At 46.5% G+C, this 25,603-nt stretch overlaps 1 protein-coding gene across 1 annotated transcript in view; it reads right to left on the reverse strand.

The window, feature by feature from the left end:
- The window catches only part of CDK5RAP2 (CDK5 regulatory subunit associated protein 2), a 178,385-nt gene that overhangs the window by 63,784 nt on the left and 88,998 nt on the right, over positions 1-25,603 (reverse strand). The window contains 6 exon segments of the mRNA XM_079112477.1: positions 1,448-1,635; positions 3,414-3,509; positions 10,681-10,809; positions 12,585-12,694; positions 14,127-14,257; positions 19,185-19,282. Coding sequence (XP_078968603.1) covers positions 1,448-1,635; positions 3,414-3,509; positions 10,681-10,809; positions 12,585-12,694; positions 14,127-14,257; positions 19,185-19,282 — 752 coding nt within the window.

Below are 25,603 nucleotides of genomic sequence, written 5' to 3' on the forward strand. Positions count from 1 at the left end.
CCCACAAGGGTGCCAGGGAAGGAGCAGAACCTGAGCACAGGCGCGGCAAGCCTGCTCACAGGGCCACCTGGCCAAGTGCGGGCCCCTGTGCTCATCTAATCTCTGGCTGAGGCTGGAGAGCACCCCTCCCATCTGCCTCACCCCCACCACAGCCCCCGCCCCGTGCTTCCCAGTTCACACCCCCCAAGAGCATTCCTGTGTGGTCTTCAGAGACAGCAGTAGCTTTTAGTTCTGAGCCAACCTGGGACCCTAATGCTTATAAAATGCTCTATTCCTCAAGTAACAACTCTGGTCACCTCGTTCCCTGTGATAATAAACAAGAAGAGTCACTGAGCATGTCCCCCAAGAGGCCTCATGCTAGAAAATGTTAGATGTCAGTGAGCGGAGAGGGCCAGCCTTGCCAAGCACAAAACCAGAACACAGCCATCCTCTCTCAGCTGAGGAAAGTCCACGAGCTCAGCTCACCATGACAGAAGAACTACCAGGGTGCCTGGCTCTGGCTGAGGGTCGCAGGCGACAGTGACTGACTCCATGTCTCTCTCTGCACCAGAAGAGGACTAGAGACTTTCACCGAACACACTACATGCCAGCCACCTCGCTTGGACATTTTCTTTCTTACTCCTCACAGCAACCTTAAGAGGCAGGCAGAGAAACTGAGGCACAGAGCAATGAAGGCACAGCCCTTCCTGACTCCAACGCCCAAGCAGCTGTCACAGATGAATAAGAAATATGAAATAGGGAAAATGGCCCAGAAAGAATCAACTGAAAATTTAAAAATACAAAGTATTGAATGCTTCTCTTTTTGTGTTTATTTGTTTGTTTATCTGTTTATTTGGGGGGCAGGGATGGGATACCTGGGAATGAACCAGGGTGCTCTATCACTGAGCTATGTTCCCAGTCTTTAAAAAAAAATCTTTATTTGGAGACAGGGTCGTGCTAAGTTGCTGGGGCTGGCCTTGAACTTGTGATCCTCCCACCTCCACCTGCTGATCACTGGGGTCACAGGAATGAATGTGCCAATGCACTCGGCTTCTCCTTTTTGTCTTTAGGGAAGCTACCAGTTGTTTCTCCTCACATAGGAATGACTCCCAGCAGATATAGTGAGAGGAGAATTTTAGTTCAAGCTCAACATAAAACAGCAGACTCACAACCACGACGTGTTTTCCAAGCTATTGTAGACTGGAGATTTCAATAGGCTGATTCCTATCCCGACAGTCAAGCGCCCCTTTCTGGGACTCCCAGGAACCCTTCTCAAGGAAAGCTGTCCCTCGCCTCTTCACAATGGGCTTGCAGGAGGCTCTGTGAAGTTCCCTCCCACCCACCAGCCTAATTCCTTCATTGCATGGCTGGCGAGAGTCCTCCCAACCATCTCAGGAGCTCCACCCCCCAGGTCCACCCAGCAAAACAAACGCCTTCTCCCCTCAACCACGCCTGGGCTGTGTCCTACCTGGATTCCAGGGACAATGCGGCCTTCTCGGGTAGGAAAGGGGCAAGCAGACCTAAGAGCTCCCCTGCTTCTCGGCTCTGGTCTCCAGGGCGGCCAGGCTTGTGGGCTCCTTCGTAGTCTGAAATATTGGAATCTGTGTGTCTTAAATATCCATTTTTGCCGCCCAATTTGGCATAGTCCTCAGTGATCTGCAGATACAAGTATTTAGTCAAATAATGGAATATGGAGGAGGAGAAAGAGGCATGTGAAGGAGAAAACCTGGAGATGAGAGCACATGTGTGAGTGCAAGTGAGCGGAGAGAAAGTGAACGGGACAAGGGAGGAGAGGAGGAGATGCAGACGGGCGGGAGCTATTCACATCACTTCTCAGGCTCAGTTTCCTCATCTATAAACTGGGGGCCGTCATGCTGCCTCCCAAAGTGGTCTGGAGAATGAAATGAGATGACCCAGGCAGGTTAAAGGTCCTCTCACTACAGGTGCACATGGATGAGCATCCACCCACCCCATGGCCCCCACCTCAGAAGTGCTTCCTAAGAAGGACACAGAACCCATGTCCTCAACAACACTCTGGATGTTTATTAGAGTCTTCTTGAGATGCATCTCCCTTATTATATGCCAGAAACCCAACTTCCTCTTTACAGACACATACTAATGAACATGGCACTGAAGGGTCTCATTATGAAGGTGGAGAGTTCCTAATTCCCCTGGAGATGTCATTTACAGAGAGAGCCACCTTCTTGGTCAGTGGGGGGTCCCAGCAGAGCAGTGCCAAGGAGGCATCCAGTTGGAGCCTGTTCCGGGCATGTCTCGAGGTACTACAATTAGCATTCTTCCTCCCCTTGTCAAAGCTGTAAATTTCTTCTATGGTCTATAAATAACTCCTCTTGACTTCATTACTGTTAGTGAAATACACATTAGCCATCACCCCCATCTCTCCACACTGGAAAAATGATTAAGGTTTTTAAGTGGACGACAAGACCCACACAAATGAGCTGTTATTTATAGGTCTTGTTTGCCACCATTTTAGTTATTAAGTCTATCAAATAAGCAAAATCTAAAGAAGGAAAAGTCTAGAATGCAATCATAAAAATAGCAGTTATTGTCATTTACTGAGCATTTATTACATGCCTATTTAAGTATCACGACAATCCTAAAAGGAAGTGTTATATCCTCATTGCTGAGGAAACTCAGGCTTACAAGCCAAGCAAGGGGTAGCCAAGGTCACAGAGACAACGGAGCCACAGGCAGACTCAAGATAAGGGCTGACCCAAAGCTCTGCTCTCCAAAACTATCTATAATTCAGTTTCTCCCAGTCATGACTCCATGAACTTGAACACTGAGAAGACCAAAAAGGCCAAACCTGCAGCCTGCTATCGTCCACACATCTCAGCCTCTGGGGGTCTTTCGACCTTGGATACTGCCTACTCCAAATACTAGGGAGCAATGTGGCTAGAAGGGCATTCTTTGTGGATGGAGGTCAGATTCTCGCAATGCCCAGATGATAACATTCTGGGTTCCAAGAGGCTACAGAGGGCCACTCCGCTCCACTGGTGACCCTCACACTGCAATCAGATGATCTGAGAGTTCATGGTGATCTAGACATGACTCTGTCACTTCGTTACTCCATGTCCTTCATAAAGCACTTCCCCTCACAGGTCAATAGCCAATGCAGGAAATGAGTGGATTAGGTTAGCTCTCCAAACTTCTCTCGAGGTCCGCCACCCAAGCCCTACTATTCCACCTCATTTTTATTTGTTTATTTTTATATAACAGTCCTGGTGATTCTCGAAGGGCCCTATCATCAAGGATATAACTTTGAATAGAAAAGAGAGTTGCTCACCACCAGCACGGCAGGCACCCAACATGGGAGGGATGAACAGAAAACCCACTGGACTCACTCCAGACCAAGACTGGCTTGGGCACAGAGTGGGGCAGATGGCATAAGGAGTTAACTGCCATGTTCCTACCTCATTACTCTGCTCCAAATGCTGGTCATTCTGGAAATTATTCTTGTCATCCTCTCCAATTTTGATCGTGTCCTCGTCCTCCTTGGTAGCTAGAAGCTACATGGAGCATGGGATGGTTTTAAAATGCAACCCAAAAAAGTGTGCAGCATGAATATGCACAAATAGCTTGGTGACGTCTGTTTTAAAAAATGCAGAACAAAAAACAAACAAAAAAAGGGGCAGAAACAAATGCCAAAGCCATGAAATAAAAATTAGCCAAAGTTAGAGGTGCTAGTTCTGTCAATCACATGCAGCTGCCTAGGATCAGCATAATTTAAAGACAAATTCCCCAAGAAATCACTAAAGGCTTTCCCCTGCCCTCGCACGGTCTGTCTGCACTGCTGTAAATTGAATATGCTGTCTGTTGTGCTGCTACCATTTCTGCCTTTGCTAAAGCCACTTTCGGATTATATAAAAGTAACAAGATTTTGGAAAATGGCTATTGATAGAATTGAACATATCAAATAGCAAAAAAGCAATAAATGAAATTTATGGCGTGCCAAATTTATGCATCACGTCTCCCATTTAGCACAGGGCATAAAGCTCTTGTTAGATTGTCACACATCTGACATGGACAATACTGTCAGTTTGCTGACAAAAAGTCCTCATCACTAATGAGAAGTGCACCAAGCTTGCCTGATGATAACCGTATGCTTGTGGAAATGAAGGATAGACATTTATAAAGAATCCATTTATAAATCTCAAATGCTTTAAAGAAGTACAAAACCCAAAGTTTCTACAATAGCATCTTCTAGAAAGGACAGGACAAAGTTCTCCAGAAAGTCAGACCTCAGGTGTCTGGGAAAGCAAAAATCCCAGCCATGGAACAGTGGCATTAACCAGATAAAAGCAAGAGGAGAGGCAGCCATGTCCAGGAAGGAGTCAGCCAAAGCTGTTTCAAATGCACACCAAACCCTCCTCTCGTGGATGAAGCAGCTGGTTCTGCATGGAAGGTGTTAAAACCACTGAGGGCCAGGTCACATGTGGGCACATACGAGATACTATGGTTCCATCTCCACAATTTTATTTTATGCATCCTACATTCATCCCATTATACCCATAGCTCTCCCCGTCCAACTCCAATTCTTCCAACCTTCCCTTTTTGAAAGAAAAACCTTGTTTTGGAAGAACATGAAAACAAAGCAAACAGACTTTAGAATGTCACTTTACAGAAACTTCTCAGGGTCCAAACACAGCCACACACCCACATCCAAACACACAATCATCTGTCACCGTGTGAAGCATCACAGAGCCAAGGTGCTCGTTAAGGCATAAAAGCCCACAGATGCAGGTGAGGAACACGCTCCATACTGGCTTCTTCCCTTGTTATGAAAACATTCTCAAGTGATATAGACCAACTGGGACTATCAACTTGTTGGTGAGAGCATAAAATGTTAACCCACTTTGGAAAAAACACTGGCAATTCCTTATAAAACTGTAACCCAGGAATTCTACTCACAGGTATTCATTGAGAGAGACAGAGAGAGAGAAGCATGCCTGCACAAAAACTTGTACATAAATGTTCACACTACCTTTTACCCAAATGTCTATTCAGAGCAGAATGAATACACAAATGTGTCATGTATTCATACAATGGAACACCACTCTGCCACACAAAAGAACCACTGACTCACACAAGAACATGGATGAATCTCCAAAACATGCTCACCAAAAGTGGGCACAAAAGATGTGTGATTCCATCTATATGAAGGCCTAGTATAGACAAGACAAAATTAAACTGGTACAAAATCAGAGCGGCAGCTAGGGTTGGGTGGAGGCGGGGCTGACAAGAGGTTGCAGAAACAAGGAATCTTTACAAGGGTTTGGGTCACACAGGTACATACATTTGTAAGAGAGCAAATATAGTGAGCTTACAGTTCTGTATGTCACTGTATGCAAATATGACCTTAAAAGAAAAAGAAACTATCAACATACTGGAGTTAAAGATATGCATGCTGAAGTATTTATATTGACGTTTGCAATTTCAAAAAAGAAACTTATCAAAAAGATAATGGAATGATAATGGACAGGTGGGAAGCATTAATAGCATTCAGGTGGTGAATCAAGTGTTCCATGATCTCACTCCTGCAGAATATTAAAAAGATGATTTCACAGAAACTAAGAGTAGAAGGCAGTTACCAGAGTCTTCGAGAGCAGAGGGGAGGAGAGAGGGAAAAGATTCATGGATGGATACTGCAGGAGCCAGAAAACTCTGGTGAGCATGACTAGACATATGTACACCATAAAGTTAGAAGCAAGGATCGTGAAAGTTTTCACCATGAAGAAATATTAAGTGTTTGAAGAAATGGACATATACAACCTGACTCAAACATTATGCAATGTATATATTTACCAAAATATCACAAGATACTCATCAACATCTACAGTTTTTGTCTTTAGGCATCAGTTAAAATAAATTTAACTTTAAAAAGAGATAAAACATGATGACGGGCAGGTAGGAAATGTTAATATAATAGGAGGTAAGCCTATGGGTGTTCACTGTTAATATTCTTTTCATTTTGCTGTGTCTGAGTGGGTTTTTTTTTGCAGGGTGGGCACCAGGGATTGAACCCAGGGGTGCTGAACCACTGGGCCACATCCCCAGCCTTTTCTTGTATTTTATTTAGAAACAGGGTCTCACTGAGTTGCTTATGGCCTCGCTAAGTTGCTGAGGCTGGCTTTCAACTCCTGATCCTCCTGCCTCAGCCTCCAGAGCTGCTGGAATCACAGGCGAGCACCCAGCTTATGTCTGAGGTTTTTTTTTTTTTTTTTAGGATATAATGTTGGGAAATAGCCTCTCTCCTCTTAAATGAAAAAAAGAAAGTCCTTCTGTAGCTCACCAAGCTTCTGGAAAGCTTACCTCCTGAATGTGGCTTTGCTACCTCCAGAAACTGCCTGCCCATGAAAGTTCCCCAAAGACCTTCTGGCATAGGAGGCAAAATCCACACAGGGTGAGGGACAAGGCACAGAGAAGTCCCTCCCTGCCACCTGTGGCCGGGAGAAGAGTTCCCCTAACCCAGCTGGGCAAAGTGCCTTTAACATTCACCATTCCAAGATGAGATATCAACAGCTTTGAAGCCAGTCTGCATTTCTAGAACCACAGCCATGCTGTTACTCAAGATGCCTAGACAAACGCTAACTTTCCCTTCTCTTCACTTCAGCTGGACTTGATCAAATTAAAAATAAACACTCATTGTTCCACAATGATCAGAAAATTAAATGTTGGAGATAAAGAGAAATGGCCTAAATGCCATGTGTGCCTTAGTGATTTTCGAAAACATAGAAGACATCAGGAAGAACTGAGTCACTCTACCCGGGCTCTGCCTCCAGCCCCACCGCCAGGTCTCCCGGATCAGCAGGCTCTTCTCACTACCACCCCGCCCCACTCACTCCACACACTGAAGCTGTCCCCATCACTCTGACCAAGGCCCAGGTCGGCCCAGGTCCTGTGACTCGCTGGAAGCCCCCTGCTGCTGCTCTTCCTTGTCTGAGGAGTCTGCACACTCGTTCCTTAAGGAACGCCACTCTGGAACTCTGCTCTCCTGGTCCTGGCTCCCGCCCGCCTTGCTCTTCTTTCCTGGTGACTCTGAGCTCCCCTTCCTCCTCCAGGAAGAGCTTCCTTTGCAGGCACCAGCTACATGCTCCCCTGGGATTCGCGTTCACCCCATCACGGCTCTAATCACACTGCTCCAGCTGCCCCTCTGCTCATCACTTTCATGCCAGGCAGGGGCCACACTTGTGTTCATGGCTTCAACATCAATGCCTGGTGCTCAATAAAACACTGCTGAAAGGACAAAGGAATGAATAAAGACCCTAGGAAATGGGAGCCGGACCCAAGTAGTTTTCAGAATTACGTCTGCTCTGGCTACTCAATGTGCTCCTCAGTAACAGAGCATCACCACCTAGAAGCTTGTCAAAAATGGAGACTTCCAGACCCCATGCCCGACTTACAGGACCAGAATTGGCATCTTACCAAGATCTCCAGGAAACTCACGTGCCCACTAAACTTCAGATGCACTGTCCTGTGGTGTTAAGACAACTCTAAACAGAGCCAGAAGAGGGTTACTAATTCCTATCTGCTGTAACTTACCAAAAAAGTAATATAGAATTAGCTGTGTTTTATTGAGTGCCTACTACATGCCAGGCACAGTTCTGAGAACTTTATAAAGCATGTAAAACTCACAGTAACTTATAAAGGTGAAATGTTATAAAAGTTCCTCCTTTTAATAAATAAATACACTTCAACTCACCAAAATATACCCTATTATTGGATATTTGACAACCACACTCTACTTCTAATCTCTGTACTCTCTAGAGTCACACATCTACTTCCTGTTCAATATTGAAGCAGGCAAGGGACTCCACACACACACCCAGAAGGCCCTTACCACAATTAAGTAGAAACCCCCACCATATTTGTGGCATGGAAGCTCCCCTTAGCTTGTTAGAAAGCTTTTATCAGCAAAAACCTCTGCAGAAGGGCATTGTGGTCGGTAGTTTCCTCTTTTTGCAAATGCTAGGTTTGCAAGGAAAAAAACTTGTGAAATCTGATCTAGAGGATGGAACTTTTATGTAAACCTCCAAACCCCTCCTTCTACTGGGTATAGAGTTCAAAGGATTTCTAGAATCTTGATCCGGAGACTCTTTCAGGCAGGAGTCACACTCTGGACCAGCCAGCTACAGCCAATAAACCTGCTTCCTGAAAATTCCTCGGGTATCCAGCCTTTTGTCCCACTTCAACGTGACAACCCTACAAACACTTGAGCTCAATTAAATTCTGACCTTCATTCATGTTTCCTCTCCATGCAAAACAAACAAAAAAGCTTTAGTTCTCTAACCACACCTAAGAATGACAATACAGCCACACAATGTGCCAGTACCTGTGCTTACACCATCCTGCCACCCAGAGATGGCGTTCCATGTGCTGCATGGTCCTGGTGTTGGACCCTCACCTCCCTCGCTAAACCTGCTGAAACTGCTCATGTACAGCAACTCTCCACCAAATTCTCCTGATGTTACATCAATTAGTGATCAGCAAATAAATATAAGAGAAGAGGGGCCAGCTCACTAGAGATTTTTAAATGCCCATGAGCAGTTTTCTGCTCCTGGTCTCTGTCTGGTGGCTTCTCTGTGAACCCTCACAGGCAAGGAAGGTGTATGACCTCCCAGCTGCTGGACGTCCACACAGGGAGTCAGGAAGGGGCACTTGACCAACTGTCAGGCCTCCAAACATTTCTACCCTTCTTCAAATTAAAAACTGCTGGAGGGCAGGGGAGGTAGTTCAGTTGGTAGACTGTTTCCCTTGCAAGCACAAGGCCCTGGGTTCAATCCCAGCACTGCGGGGGGGGGGGGGGGGGGTATTGCAGGAGAAGGGTATATCAAAATAATTTTTTTTATGCTCACTATATAGCTATAGCTGTCCTTTGACCCTGAAATTACATATCTGGGAATATAGTCCAAGGAAAAAAATCCTAAACACAGAAAAAGATTTTATACAAAGACAATCAATATGTAATTCAAAACAGTGAATCACTTGAAACAATCTACATGTCCAACAAGAGTGAGACAGTTAAATTTCAATGCCTTCATAAGATGAAAGAAGAGCTATGACTTAACAGCAATTGGAAAAAACAAGATACAAAACCGTATTAGAGTCTAAGTGTGTGCATGTACACAAATACGGAAGGAACAATTCCAAATGGGAATTAATTAGGCCTCTCTCAAAGGGCCAGGATTAGGGGTCATTTCTTTTCTCTGTTTTCTGAAATTTAAAGACACAAAATATATTTGCTCTTTCCCTCCTCTCCTCTTTTGATTTATAGGCTCCCGGGGAGCAGGACGGTGCCCAGCCCCCACCCTACAAGTCCTGCTGCTCAGAAAACACGGTGGACCTTGTAAGCATTCCTGCCTTATTCCTCATCGAAGGAGCCCCACACAGCCTCCCGAAGAACAGCAGGCTCCCCTGCCGTCCCGCCTCACCCAACTCCCTCTGCTCCTTCAGTTCCAGATTATAGTGGGCACACCATCGTCCCCATGCTGATCTCCCCATCCCCTTCCGGGGGGAGTTGGGAGCTGTGCTATAAAGGACAGGGCTATTCACAGGGAACATCAAATTGAAGTGCAATCTGACAAATGACTCAAATCTGAATCGGCTGGTATTAAGATCTTAGAGTGGGCAGAGGAAAAAGCCTCTGTTCTCCAAAGGACATAATGGGACATTTAGCAGATTTTTTTCAAAGGACAAATGAACAAACAAAACTCGCCGTTTATGGCTCAAATGGAGTCGGTGAAGAACGAGCTGCTTATTAAACATGCCACCTTAGAGGAAGTGAACGAGGAGACTTGTTTCCCCTAAATGGATTGCAGTTACTTTTGGTTTTCAAAATTATCTGAGCCCTGGAGGCCAAGATCAATAATATTCCCTGTCTCAAAGAAAGCAGATGGCCAAAGCGCAGCATAAATACCTGTGAGCAGCTCGCACTCTGAAGGCGGAAGGAGACAGCTTAAGGCTGACAAATCTTTCCCAAGAAATGACGTGACAATGAACGCGAGACCTGCATTTTCCTGACGCTCCAGGCTGCGTTCCAGACAACCCCAACTGACAAGATTCTGTTTTTGCTCCTGGGGGACCAAGTACAAAAAGGTCCTTCTGCACCATGATGGCAGCAGTTCCAGTCTTCTGCGCATGGAGCAACTCTCCTGGGGAGAGCGGGGCAAGCCAGGGGCTGAAGGAAGGAAACCACATCCTCCTCCCGCCAGCACAGCAGGGGTTCGGAGTAGAGAAAACCAGAAACAACACAGCACAAATCAGCACTGAGACCCAGACGTCATCCAGGTGAATTCCCAGGGCAGGTATATACATGCACATGGTTTTCAATGTTAAGGGATTCACTAAGGCTACATCTATACACAAATTATCTGGGTGATTTAGAAACTCTAGATCCCTCTGAGACGACATTGCTTATCCAGTTGTGCCATCTGCAGCACAGATCCCAGAGCTGGACAATTGTCAAAAGCATCCCAATAACAAAGACATTCATGGAGATAGGACCTAAACTGTAGGACACCTGTGGACACACCTGGTGACCTAACAAGGTCCTCAAAACCTGCCCACAGCAAAAAGAATTTCAGTTACAGACCTCCCCAGAACAGATGCAATCTTGAAAAATCTTTTGGGTTATTCAATTTCTGCAAATTAGCACATGAAAATGAGAACGTTTCTTCTTACCTCTGTTTGTTCTGTTGACTCAAGTCTAGCATTTCCCTGGAAACCCGCATAGGAGAGATCAAAAAGGGTTTTCTTCAGGTGCTGGTTGTCTGTATACAGTTCCTTCACCAGCTGTATAAGGCCACTGACCTAAGAGGTAAGAGTAGGGAGATGGAGGAAAGGTGATCCTCAGCAAGCTGCCTCATCTGAGCTTCGGCGTCCTCATCCGTCACATGGGTTACTGTGAGAATCCACGGTGACTGTGGTCAGGGCACGCTAACACATCCCTGACACTGCCTCAGTCAAAGACAGTCAATGCTATCTCTGCCTTGCGCTGGAGCCCTCTGGAGGAAAAATACCCAGAGCGCAGTTTCCACAACTGTGCCACAGCCATTTTATAGCACCCCTATCTTCCTTTCACCCCTATCTAGCAGTATCAGCAATAATGATAGCTGTCCATTATGAAGAAATGTTCACGGCTACTGAAATACTTCTGCAAATTAGTCAATCAGTCCCTCAACGATCTGGAGGCAGTGGACAGGATAGCGTGTGTACCCGCATCTTACAGTGAGGAACCAGGGATGCAAAGAAGCTGACTTCCCAGAGTCCAGCACTGGAGTGTCCAGGGAACCACATGGAAAAGAATGGTCAAAGTGCCATCGCCCGTGGGGAAGGGCGACTGTCTCCAGAGGGAACCAGGCCCAGAACGGAGACCCCCAGGTTCCCAGTCCAGGGCTCCCCCTGCAGGTACAGGTCTCGCCAGGTCAGGTGCAGGGGTAACTGAGCAGGCACCACCTTCATTCCCTGCAAGTTTCAATTCCTTGTGTGATCGTTTTAAACTGTTCTTACTGGAAGTGGTCATCAGCTCTTCGAATAAAGTGAGACACCCCACCCTCACTACACATGGTAGATTATACTCCGATATATTTCGAACATGAACAAAAGTTGGATCCAATCCTGAGGGAGGATATGGTGGGAAGAGCAAGACGTCCTGTGTGCACCACGTGCTGCCCGACCACGGAAGGAGGCCTGGCAGCAGCTACCACCACCCCATTCTCCTCGTCTTCAGAAAGACAGCTGACTCAAGACTCCTTGCCCCACTGCTCCCAAAATACCCAAATTCTTATGGTTCTCCTTGCTATTACTTATATCTCTGCTGTACATGTTCTCCTTTCTCTCTGTTGAGAAAACCCTCCATCTGGATACACTCCTATTCATCCTTCAAAACCCACTTCCAGTCTCACTTCTGTCAGGAAGCTTCCCCTATCAGGCAAGCAGCAATTACCTCTCCTCTGCTGTCTCTGCACCCTGAGCAGCTGCCCCTAAAACACCCTCTGCACTCCATATTTCAAGTATTTGTTTACATTTCTGTCCTCTCCATCAGAATGTACATTATACCATGACAGAAACTGAGTCTCAGTCCCACATGTGATAATTTCACAATGTATCCTAGTCTCCTCTGTGCTCACCTGACCTATTCTTAACCATGATTCTTAGAACCTTGAAACCACACTCAATCATGCCACCCATCAACAAATGGAAAAAGCTTTCCTGTTAAAAAAAAAAAAAAAAACACATTTGTCAAATTGGAATCATATTCATTTAAAAGCCATCTATTGGCTCCTGCTATTGTGTGCCAGGCACTGGGACATCAGAAATAAATAAGACATGATCAATAAGGTTGAGATGCTCATAGCCTAGGGACAAATAATTATAGCCCAGCATGAGAAGGATATCAATTTGGATTGGGTACACAGCACAGGTGAAGGCCCAAGGGGAAGGAGGTTCACACTTTGTGGTGGGGCTGAGAGCTGTCCCTGGATGACAGGAGGAAAGGGGCTTTTAGAATCACACCTCTGTTATCAGGAACCCAAGAGATGACAAATTAAAAAAAAAAAAAGTACTGAAAGTTAATAAGTCAATACCTTTTTCTTAAGTTCTTCTTGAGAAAAATGCTCCACTTGAAACTGACTGTTTTCTTCAAGACAAATACTTAGATAAGACGTTTGATCACTATAAAATGAAAATTGTTCTTCTGTCCAAAAACAAGAAGTGAGGGGGAGAACATCAGAGCAGATCTTTCCAGATGGATCCCAGCGACATCCACCCAAGCACTCTGGGCAGGCCAGCACACAGGAGCACATGGGCGTTCACAGCACCACCTTTGGAGCAAAGGTGATCTTCCCTTGCTCCACAGGCTGATATCTCAGTGCAAGGCTTCATGTGGGGCTGTAGGCTTTAGCTGTGGCCAATTCTGAATTATAATCTGCATACCAAATGCTGTGTCTGGAAACCATTCTGAATGGCACAAGCAAACAGTGATTTCAGTTTAAATGAGCGAGTGATTCTGTTTAGGCGAGAATACTGGAAAATGAGATGTGACCCCAAGGGTAGAACTCAAGGGAAATAAAAGTGCCTGATGTATTTTTTACTGGCCCCAGAGCCCTCGTGGAAGTGAGCACACCAAGTGCAGAAACAGCCTGCTAGAGCCGAGACGAAAGCACCTCGGTCACCTGTGTCAGGGTCTGCTTCCTCTGCAGCAAAGGGCATTCTAACAGAGGACGCCGAAGCAGAGGGGCAAGACATTTGCTGAGCAAGCCACAAGTACGAACAATAGCTCATTCAAAAAATACACATGGCTAAGTGCTGGAGCACCACGACAGTGGGAAGGTGAGGAAGAGCTAGACCTCTGGACACCCTGGCTCTCATCCGGGCAGATCAACCCACTCCCACCCCCAGCTCAGCTCGGCTTCTTCACCTGTACCTAATGGGACAACTGTGAGCATCCGGTGGAAAGGTTAGAGCCTAGTACACAGCAGGAGTCCGAGAAATGTGAACCTCCCACCCCATTACCAGTTCTTACCATATGTGCCAGGCACTGGGCTAGAGATTCAGAAAGGAATAACCACCACCCAGGCAGCAGGCTTCCGTTTAGCACGGGATGGGAATTCAGCAGGGCCCCACAGGCTCTCTTCTCATAGCCCTGCCTGAGTGAAGCCTCCCTACAATGCCAAGCAGGTTTCATTCTGCTGTTCTGGGCTCTCTGCATGTTCCAGGGGAAGCAGAGCCAGTCAACGAGGGGGTGAGCAGGGAAGGGGGACGAGCATGGAGAGAGGAAGGGATGGAGGGAGGGAGGGAGGGAGGGAAGGAGGGCCTGCAAGTCCCCAAGGTTAACTAGAACTGGGAGTATCAAACGATGCAGAACATATTAGAAGCAGCAGGGACACCATCCTGCAATGGATCTTCTGCAATGTTAATACAGTTTACTGGCCTCTTCTGCTAGGAAGGCCAAAGTAAGATGGGTAAGACTGGGCAAGCCAACATCAACACCCTCACCATACAAAAGATGTCCAGAGGAAATCCTTCAGCTGCTCCATCTCCTCATGAAGATCTAGGGCTCTCTTAAGTTCAACCAAGGCCCTCTAGGTGGACAAACCAAAGGGAAATACAAAGAAGAGAGTGTGTACCTTCCCGCCTCCGAATTTCGCTGATCTGCTCCATCAGGCTCTTCTGCAAATTTCGATACATTAGCACATCCCGTTCCAGTTGCTTCCGCAAGGCGAAAATGTTGTTCAACTCTGCCTGCAGGTCGTCCATACTTGGTACGACAAAGACACCAGAAATATTAAAATAGACCTAGTTGTGCTTTAACAAGCAAAGAGCAGCAAGCCCTTCTACGATTTTTATGTTACTTAGTTTTTTTGTGGTTACAAAAGTTAAGTATATGTTTACAGAAATAAATATTCACAGAAAATTTAAAATATAAACGTTTAAAGAAAACAAAAATTGTAATGATCCCCACTACCAATTAAAACATGGCAGACCATTTCCCCTCAAGCTATTTTTCTATGAAAATTTTCACAAAGTTGATAAAATACAATGCTGAGTTGTGCATTCCTTGCTTAAATATTTCCCCACATTTCTGAAAATTATTTGTAACATCATTTTTAATGACTATATAAATTAAGTTGGGTGAATGTCCCTCCATTTATTCTAACTCATTCCCTATTAGAGGGCACTTGGATCACTTCCAAGTTTGGCTACAGATGTAACTAGGTGGAAATAACGTGCTTCTCCAGCATGTTCTTCTGTTTAGAATAACTCCTTGAAAGGGCTGGACAAAAGGGGACGCTCTCCAGGCCTGAGTGTCACCTGGCACCCAGGCTTCAGAAAAAGAGGAATTCCTATCGTGTGCCCATCAAAGAAGCCATCCCAGGGGGAAAAGGGGAGGGGCAGGAAGGAAGAAAAACTGAGGAAGAAGAGGGAGTTGACAGTAAAAAAGACCAATCCAGGGGCCAACAGAACTCCACATGGTGGGTTAACCACTTGAAGCTGCACAGTGTGCTTGGATTTTTATTCTGGGACAGGGAGGGTCAGGTTTCACATCCAGATCAGCATCATGCAGTGCTGAGTTGTGTAGATAGCTTGTGCAAATGAGCCAGTGGAGGCCATACAGATGCACACCTCCCAGAGTTCCAGAGTCTGCACTCCTCTTGGGGAGCCCTGGCTACCAGAACTTCCTCTGATGACGGAAACAGTCCCTACCTGCAGGGTCTAATACAGTAGCCTACTAGCTAATGCATTACATGTGAAATGTGGTTTAACACACTGAGGAAATTAATGTTTGTAATGTCATTACATTTAAAGTAAGTTTAAATTTAAATCACCAAATGGCTCATGGGTATTCTATTGGATGGTACAGATCCATATGACAGGACTTGGACTTCAACAGATGTAAACTGGCACAGATTTGAAAGCTCAAACCCATCTGACAACTGCATAGCCTTGGCTCCGTCTCACTTGTCCACCCCGTGCCTGGGTGTGGCCTGGCCTCCAGGCTGCTTTCTTAAGAAGGATTCCCAGCAGTACTACCAGCAGGTCAAAGCACATGAGCATTTTAAGGTTACTAAAACAACTTAACATGGGCTGGGACTGTAGCTCACTGGTACAGCACCTGCCTAGCATGTGTGAGGCACTGGGTGCGATTCTCAGCACCACATAAAAATAAATGAAATAAAGGTACTGTGTCCATCTACAACTAAAAAAAAAAAAAAATTTTTAAACACTTTAACAAATCTGAAAGCCTCCTTTTATAACCACTGAGAAATATATCACTCCTCATCCAGCATCCAACTTATGGTTCCCTAAGAGGGTCCATCAGCACCTTGAAACTATGCATCGAAACTTATGACTATATAGATTGTTCTAGGGAGAGGGCTGGCAAGCCTCCATGTGATCTTCCCACAATGGTTCTGAATGTGTGTGCCAGGCTCACACCCCATTGCTCCTTCAGAGACTGTTTTCCAGCTCCATCTCGAACTGCACACAAATCAAGACAACCTGGAAGGAAAGCAAACCACTCGGTCCAATCTTCTTTGCTTGCTGCTTTGAAAACGGTTCGCTGCAAGGCACCCTTCACGTATGGCAAGGGCCCGACTGGCAGCTTGTAGCTAGCTCCGTCTCAAGACAATCACAATGATCCATTTGTGCGGCTGATGGGAACCTTCCAGGGGAGCACAGCACTCGCTGTGCTGCTGAGGCATTTAACCAGGGAAAAGGGAGATTTTTTCAGCGAGACTCCTGCCATCAGGGCTGGAGAGGAACTGCCACATTCCCCTCCCATCTTCTGACAGGGTGGAAAGTACACAGCTGCCACCCTGGAGCCCGTCATCCCCAACTCCAGAAGCTTTTCCAGGTGCCAAACAAAAAGAGCTTTGCTCAGAAAAAAACAAAAGCCCAAGCAATCTTCCTCCTGGATTTGGGGGTTAGTGCAGGAGGCGGCGGGCAGGCAGGAGCAAAAAGGATGAGTCAGAGAACCGAGCTCAAAACGGCAAGCCACCACTAACCCTGACCTCACCTCTGGTCATGTCAGTCAAACACCTCATCTGTAAAATGGGGATAATACCTTTCCTTCAAACAGTTTTGAAGATTAAATGAGATATTACATGGGAAAGAACTTGGCACAGTGCCTAAAACATTCTAGATGCTCAACAAACACCATTTTCTTCCTTCTGCATACCCAACAATTCCCACAAAAAAAAGATGGTATTTATGAGCCAAAATTTCTGGTTCTCATAAGTTACAAGAGGGATTCTCATCTGCCCTCCTGGGAGACACTTGGTGATACCTGGTGTCATGTTTGGTTGTCACAACAGAGGTTGAGGGGGCAAATATGCTCGTAGCACATGGACAGAGCCAGGGATATTGCTAATCATCCTAAAATGCACAGGGTAGCTCCTCATGACAAAAAAATCATCCAACACTGAGTCCCACTGCGGCTGAGGTTGAGAGCCCTGAGCTACAGGAAGTGCACACTGAACTAGCCTCCAGGCCAGGGGGCGGGCTCTGATCAATCTTCAATCTTCACCTCTTAGGGAGCACTCCTGTCACATGGGGCTAAAGCACCCACTTCTGAGTGCTGCCAGGAAAAATAAAAAGCAAAGGTGAAAGGACCGGACTCTCAGTCACTCATGAGCCTCCCTCCTCCCTGTCCTGTGTGAATCCCAAGCACATCCTGGGTCTGCAGCCACCACCCCACTGCCTATTTCCAGAGGGTGAGCAGTGCAGGGTTAGAAATGGGAGCTCCGCTGGCCTTCACCCGTAGTTCTGCCCTCTGGATATGCCCAGGGCTGAGGATCCAAATACCCCCTGTAAGCTAAGCTTATGCATATGGGGGTACCGAGGTGTGTGGAAGCTTTCCACGTTGTTATTCTTAACAAGTGTTGTCATTTATTGAACACTTACTATGTGTCAGGCAGTGTGAGGAATTTACACACTATCACCCCTTGTATCCTATCTACCCTGTAAGGCAGGTGGGCAGGTAGTCAGTAGGAGGGTAGGAAGAGCGGGTGGTAAGTGGGAGGGAAGCAGAAGGCAGGCACACAGGCACACGCAGGTAAGCAGACAGGTGAGCTGCCACCATCTCCACTCTGTCAACACACTGAGTCTCAGAGAGAAACACCTTACCCAGAGCAGCTGAGTGGCAGGGCTAAATGTGGACCCTGGTCCGACCACCCCAAAACAAAGTCTGAAGACGAGCAGGACCTTTGGAGCAGTTTACCCACTGCCCAGACCCTCTGCAGTCCCACCCACATTTCTACTCATTAGGAAGAGCCTTCGAAACTCAGAGCCCTTCCTGTTGAGAGGGCTTGAGAGCAGGACCCAACCCCAGAAGCTGCGCAATTAAGTGAACTTTGTGCAGTCCCTGTTTGAGCTTCCCCAGTGACTGGACCCCTCCTCCAGTGAAAGAGACCAGCAGCTGAGGCTTCCTGAAAAAGCTCACTTTCAGAGATGCCTACCCCCCAAACTTCATCAGTATGTTTTTGGTTTTTTTTTAACTCAGTTCAGATTTTAAAATCTGGACATTATCTCATAACTCAGAAGATCAGTGCTGGGGACAGACACTCCTGCACAGAGCAGTTCCCCAGAGTCCGCCCTTCCAGGCCCTGGGAGTTGCAGATGGCAAACCCTAGTCCCTTGGAAGCTCCTGGACCAGGAGCAAGCGGAGCAGTGCGGACGCCCACACGAGAGGGAAGGAAGGAACAGAGGCGCAGCAGAACTGGGGTGAGCGGGCGCCTGACAGGCTGCCACCAAGGCTGCTGCGGAAGAAGGAGTGGGAGACAAAGCTGGAAGAGAGGCTGGGAGAGCAGAGGCAGGAAGACAGCCCAGCCGCCGAGGAGGAGCTCGCCACAGCGAAAGCAAGGGCATCGTGAGGGAGGAGGAGGGGTAATGGCTTTGGCTTTTGTATTATGGGAAACTTGGGACACATACAAAAAAGACAAAGTAATGGTGTGAGCTCTCCCCCATCCGCCCACACCCCTGTCCCAAAAAGCAGGGATCCAGGGCTGACCCTGTTCCGACCACGGACATCCCTGCCACCTTCCTCTGCTTCAGTACTGTTCTGAAACAAATCCCAGACGTCATATCCTTTCAACTGAACCACCCCCATGTGTAGAGGAATGGTTTTTAATGCAAGAAATCCCTGAGGCCAGCTCTGCAGAGGCCCAGAGAAGGCCACTTGCCTGGGACACAGCGCCAGAGAGCAAGAGAGCCGGGACTAGACGGAGATCTCTGGCCTCTAACTGGCTCTCTTCACCACACCTCACTGGCACCGTATCATTTCAGCAATCCTGCAGACACAATCGCTCTAAGACACAGGTGTGTTTGGGTCCCAGAGTTCTCACAACACCCGGGTGACTTTGGACAAGCCACTTAACCTCCCTTAGCTTCAGTGGACTCATGTACCTCACGGTACAGCTGTGCAGATCATGTGAGAAAATACACAGGGAAGCACTTTCTAAATATGTGATAAAGTATTTAGAAAATCGAGTAAATACTATATTTTAAACCTAATTTGGTTGTCAAAGATCAGACAATTCTTGATAGAAAACAGGTATAACAGGTATTGTTAAGGAGCAGTCACCACCCGACTACGGAGTCCGCTTCCTAAGCACGTTAGAAGAGCTTCGCTGTGTGTGTGTTCGTCCACCCTCACAGGCACATGACGCCCAAAGAGAAGGCCTTACCTGTCCGTGTCCTGCAGAGACTTCACCAGGTGAGTATAGATGTCCTGCTCCTTCTTTAAGACCTGCATCAGCTCTTCATAATCTGACTGCTGCTTTTCCTGGAAATGATGGTGGACATCTGACATTAGGGGAAGAATCTTAAGAGGACAGCCTTACATGTGCAAACAGATGTGGCTAGGTCTGGCATCTGTGAACCACACCAAGGTGAAGCCCTGGGCCAGACTCTGGCTCAGACCAGTCAGACAGCACCACCTGCAGGAGGAGTAGGGAACGCCTGCCTCTCACTGCCTGCTGCAGCAGGCATCTGCAATGTACCCCAAAAGCCCGGTGTGCTAGAGGCTTGGTCCTGGCGTGGTGCTACTTTGAGGGAGTGGAACCTTCAGAAATGGTGCCTGGCGGGTCCTTAGGTTCTTGTGGCTGTGCCCATGAGGGGAAATGTGGAAGCTCGACACTCTCTTCTTTCTCTCCTTTGCTTCCTGGCCATGAGGTGGGCAGTTTGTTCCACCATACATTCCCTGCATTGCCCATCAGCATACCCATCAGAGGCCCAATGCAACGTGTCCACTCTTAGCCTGGAATCTCTAAGCCTCTGAACCAAAATGAACCTTTTATCTTTGTAAGTCAGTCATCTCAGGTGTTTCATCACAGCGATGTGAATCTGACTAACATACTTACCTAGCCCAAAGCTGAAAGTTGTGCTTTCAACACCCAAAAGCTGCTATGAAGACTCCTCAGTCACCTGATTCACCCATCCTCAAACTGTCACTCCTCAGGGCTGCTGGCCATTGTTTTCAAAACACTACAAGAATGCCTTGCCACACTTGCTCTTGCTTCAAAGAAGAGAAATGCACAAACCCAAGTCTAACAAATACCAAGTACAGGACAAGGAGCTTAGAGTAGAGTAGAAGAGGTCAACTGAGCAGCACTTGGGAGTCTACCTTTAAACATATCACTTTAATTTGTCAATTATACTTCAATAAGGCTTACCGAAAGAAACTTTAAAAGAAGAAATGGTTAAATAGTATTGCGATGCTGTCAGAAGGAAACAGAGGCCCATCTGAAAACGTTCCCATGGCCAGTCACAGTGGCACACGCTTGTAATCCAGTGACCTGGCAGGAGGATGGCAAGTTCAAGGTCAAGCTCGGCAACTTAGCAAGACCCTGTCTCAAAATAAAAAGTAAAAAGGACCGGGGAATGTAGCTCAGGGATGGAGCACCCCGGGTCAAATCCCTAGTATCAAAAAGATACAGAGAAGAGAGAAGAGGCTCCCACCACTCAGCCATGCCCGGGACAATTTGAACATTAAAACAAATGAGGACGGTGATGGATTAGAACTCACTGAATAAAATATGAATTCATGAATCCACACTAACATGAATGAATATAGGAGAAGACTGTTCATTACAGTAAAATGATAATATGTGTAGAAAGAATGATGGTATTAGAAAAATCACCCTTTGGCCGCCATCATGGTACTAAATAATTCAACTAAGGAAAAAAAAAAAAAAGGGAGGCTAAAACCAGTAGGTCAAAGTTTGAAGATTAGGATATTTACACAGATGCAAAACACCTATTTAATAAAAGTAAAAAAGAGCAACTGCCAGTCAAGACCACTGGCAAACACCGTCTTCACAAACTCATCAAAATCAGCCTGGCTAGCAAAGGACAAACTGAAATCACATACCATGGGACAGGACACCAGAAGAGCACAGCATGGCCACTGTGACGTCCCTGCCAAAGACGCACAGCCTGAACCCAGTTGCCACGGAGACATCAGACACCCAAACTGAAGGGCGTCCTACAACAGGGACCGACCTGGACATCTAGTTCCAGGCATCAAGGTCATGAGCCAAGGAGAGACCGAGGAAGCAGAAGACAGACTAGAGAATAACGGCTGCAAGACACAGGCGTGACACGGTGACACGGAACCGTACACACCCGTTCGCTGCAAAGGGAGTTACTGAGACAGCCCGAGGACGAAGAGAGTGATGGGCCTGGGCTGACTTCCTGGCCAAAGTGGGCAGGCAGAATGTCCCCATCTACAGGAAATGCACACTGAAGTCATCAGAGGTGACAGGACTCCAATGGGCAACTTTCTCTCAGATGACTCAGAAAAAATACAATCCTTTAATCTTGTGACGTTTCTATCAATTTGAAAATATTTCAGTCAAATGCGTGCTGCACACCTATAAAGTCAGTTACGCAGGAGAATCACAAGTTTGAGGCCAGCCTGGACAACACATCAAGACCCCACCACAAAAAAAAAAAAAAAAAAAAAAAAAAAAAAAAAAAAAGAATGAATGCCGAAAAAAAAAAAGTTAAAGGGTACAGCATACCTAGCACAGCACTAGGGACAAGCAGGGTGCCCTCCAAGTGCTGACGAGAACTCTCAGCCAACAGAGAAACAGGCTGCCCACAGCCTTGTAGATCACCTTGACCTAGGTCTTCTCCTGAAGTCAAGACACCACCCAGGATAGCAGATCACTCCTGATCAAAATTCACAGGTTGCACGAACGTGATCAGGAAAAAAAAAAATTCAATTATGAGCTAAGGAACACTGTTATTGCTCCAAACAATGACAGTACTGGTGTCATTCCTACAACTTTGTCATTAAAAACAAACAAAAAAAAAAAAAAAAAAAAACCACAGTTAATACAGTTGTTTTGTACACATTGCTGATACCTCAAAATACTCATTCTTGGGATGGGGTGTGGCTTAGTGGGGGAGCACATGCTCAGCATGCAGGAGGCCCTGGCTTCCATTTCTGAACTGAAAGAAAATCATCATCCCTACTTCAAAGCTCCAGCACCGTCCTCACCACTAGACCATGTGATTTAACACATAAATAAAAGGACCACTTCCATAGCATAATTCTTGATATTCTGATGACCAAATTTTAAAACATGTGGTTCCCTTCTTAATTGTCTGCGTGTATTTTGTGCATTAAGCATCCTCAGGGAGTCCTCAGCTTCAGTTAGGCCACCAAAGGGATGCAGAGGGCCAAAGAGAAGAGAACCTGGGCCCAGGAGAACACTACCGTGCTTCCAGCCCACCACACAAGCCCAAGGGAGCCCTGCCCATTGAGGGTCTGCAAGGCTAAGCTACCAGGCTGGTCCTGACAAGTCAGTCACCACTTGACAGAGATGCCAGGCCCTCTTGTAAATCACACAGTATGCCAAGGCCAGGGGCTCCTAAACGCCTTCTGAACGCAACAGTATCAGGTGGAACTCTTTCACCAAGGAAAGCCGACTAACATGATGCCCAAGGTTAGGGTCGTGAGCCAGGGATCTTGAGCACACCCTTCACTGCCCTGTCCTTATTGTAGGCCACACAAAGGCCAATCAAAGAAAAAGAAAATACAGTGACAAAATAAGAAAACCCACTGCTTCCTGAGCACCTAACAAGAGAGTCAGTGATGGTTAGGAACGTGTGACCTTGAACAAGTTTCTCAACCTCTCTGTGCTTCAATGTTCTCTTACAAATGAAGGGATAATTCTATGAAACTCATGGGTTGTTAAGAAGACGACATGAGTTAATCTATATGAAGCTCGCAGAATGACGCCGGCATGCAGTCAACACTTCATAAATGCCCACTAATCCCAAGGCCCCAAGTGCTGCGCTCCGTACTTCCGAGCTCTTATCTCTTGTCACAGCACTGAAAGAGCTACATTCACCTTCCCATTTTCTGGATGATGGAATGCTTCTCAGGGAGCAAAGGTGACTTGTTCGAGTCCACTGAGCTAATAATTGGTCAAATTCGAGTCTGTGTACATATATATGACTTCAAAGCTAACCAAGAAGGGCTAGGAAAAACCAGGCGACGTGGGTTTCCGGTGGATGGGATGGAGGCTTCAGGAATGCGCACACCTGGCACATGGGTGCCCAGTGAAGGACTCCCGAGCCCTGGGCCGTCTCTTACCTCGACGTCTGCAAGCTGGGCTCTAAGCCACGGAGGAGGACCAGCCACTGCCGCAGCAGGGCCCGAGTGCCCGTTCAGCTCCCTGCCCCCTTCTTCCTGGAGGCTACTCCAAACCCTCACCAGGGTGCCCAGGCCACCACTCTCCTCAGCTCCTGCCCTTATCTCCCTCCTGCTTTTCCTTCTCAGGGACACTGGGAAATCCCTCCATCCAGGGCAGAGGACAGACAGTGCCATTCATCGCCACTGCCCACTGACACTCCAGGGCATCTCACATGATCGACCCTGGCCAATCTCACCAGGAAACCCTCCAACTGCGAGAGACGCCCTCACGTGTCACGGCGCAGCCAGCTCACCTGCAACCCAGAGCTAGCATGCCACCACCTGCTCACTGTCAGGGCAACCTGCCAGCAGCGCTGTCCCAAGCCAGGCACAGTGTCTGGTCCAAATCAAATGCTATCACAAATACTTGCTGAGCTGATGATTAAAAAGGTAAGAGAGGAACACAGGGACTGATGTGAATCTTAAGAGCAGAGGTTCCTGTGGATATTTTGCATAATGGAAGTCAGGGTGAGTCAACGTCTTCCTAGAAGCAAATTGCTCACCCGTGTTAAATAAATGAACTCTTTGGAGCCATTTGGGTCCCATTTCATCAATCACCCGTTCCCCGGGTTGAATCATGCCCCATTAGAATGAAGTCATTCGGCTCCCTCAGCAGAGTTCCTCAGCTCAGAGGCAGGGCCAGGCCACCCAGGGGAGCTGCCCCACACCAGGCCCTCCTCACAGAGAGGCCTTGTCGCCACCTCGCGGCTGCTGTGTCTGACCCTCTGCACGTCCTCCAGAGCCCTGGAGTGATGGCGCACTCCCCTGCCTTGCCCTGGAATGTTCCTCAAACCCAGAAGCAAGTCCCAGGAAGACACAGCTCCATTGTGAGCCAGGTCCTGGGCCCAGGCTCACCCAGTACACTTCTCTCCCAGGAATTCCAAGACACCAGACATCTGGAGTCACAGGGTCCAAGTCAAAAGCAGAGCTCCAGAGCCCATGACTTCTGCAGCCGAGGTCCCAGGGGCTGCCACGGTTCCTACCCTCCCCAGCTGCAGCTGCTCAACTCCTGCTTGTAACCCAAAGAACTTTACCTTCTACTCTTACATCACTCTACTCCTCAGAAGGAAGGCACGTAATTCTCCACTTCACAGATTACGTAGGTGCATTTCAGAAACACTAAGCAACCCGCCCAGAGTCACAGAGCTAGTAAGTAACAGCACTGGTATTCTGACACCAAAGTGGGCACTTTCTACTCTGCTAATATTTTCTTAAAGATTTGAAGGAAACACATATAATGTGCAGAACAAACTCTGAGGCAGCAGACATGTAAAGGAAGCTTAATGGATCACTTCTTGGTAATCAGGGCAATTTAGTGGCCTCGTATATAAATGGTCTCTATTTCAGTAGCTATGTCACAGCCCTGCAACAAAGACATTTATTTTAATACTCAGAAAATTCACCACCAATGTTCCAACCACGTCAATAACCTATAAATCTCTAGCTGTAGCAAGTCAAATATGGTCAGTGTGTTTTACTCTCTCTTCTTCAATTCCCTGATCATCTAGCGTTAATTCTCAGGATCACACAATGATTAGAAGGAAAACAGATTGCCCAGAGTCTATGGAGACAACATCACAGCTTCAAGCTCTGGGTAGAAATGGGCAGAGGATAAATCCTAAATCAACACAAAACAGTCAAGGGCATAACAGGAAAAATTCAAGTTTTTTGCAAAGAAAGGACTACAATCTAAAAAGCATACTTTTCTTGGGAGTAAAGAAAAAATAAATAAGACTGCAAAAGTTGGACATCTTGAATTATAGAGACTGACAATTCTTAGGTGATAATTTAATTCTTTATCCAGATTTTGCAATTAGTTTTAAAGCACAGAATTAAAGCCTTTACTAAAATTCTTAGGTATTTTGCACAGCAACTTAAATGTCACTTGGATCTGATATTAGCAAGGTACAGATATCAGCCAGCACAAAATAAAAACAAAATGGTATAGATGACAAAATTAGTGGCATTAAGTTGGAAAATATTCAATTGTTCAGTAAATTTATAAACATTTTGTTCAACGTTTTTTACATGACTAAAATGAGGTTCAAACTAGCAGAGTTTAACTAATCAAAATGAATTCATATTAGTGAAGATATGTCCCTCCAAAACACTAGACAGGCAGCTACCTGTTTCAAAACAGACTGTCTTATTACAAGTTCATGTGCATCTTAACAGCCCAACTAACTTTAGTCAAAATCCAATAAGTAAATGCAAGTTATAATCATAAAATACTAGCCCTCTGAGACTCAGTCATGAGACTTGCCCACAGTTACCTACGTGGAATGACAGAGCCCAGAGGGAAATCCAGGTCCCAGATTCCCAGTCCAGCCCAAGGTTCCACTACCCTATGCTGACACTCTCAAGGATAGTAGCAAAGGACAAACACACATTGAGAAAGCA

Source organism: Sciurus vulgaris (assembly GCF_902686455.1).
Source record: "Sciurus vulgaris genome assembly, chromosome: 15".
NCBI classification, from domain to species: domain Eukaryota; kingdom Metazoa; phylum Chordata; class Mammalia; order Rodentia; family Sciuridae; genus Sciurus; species Sciurus vulgaris.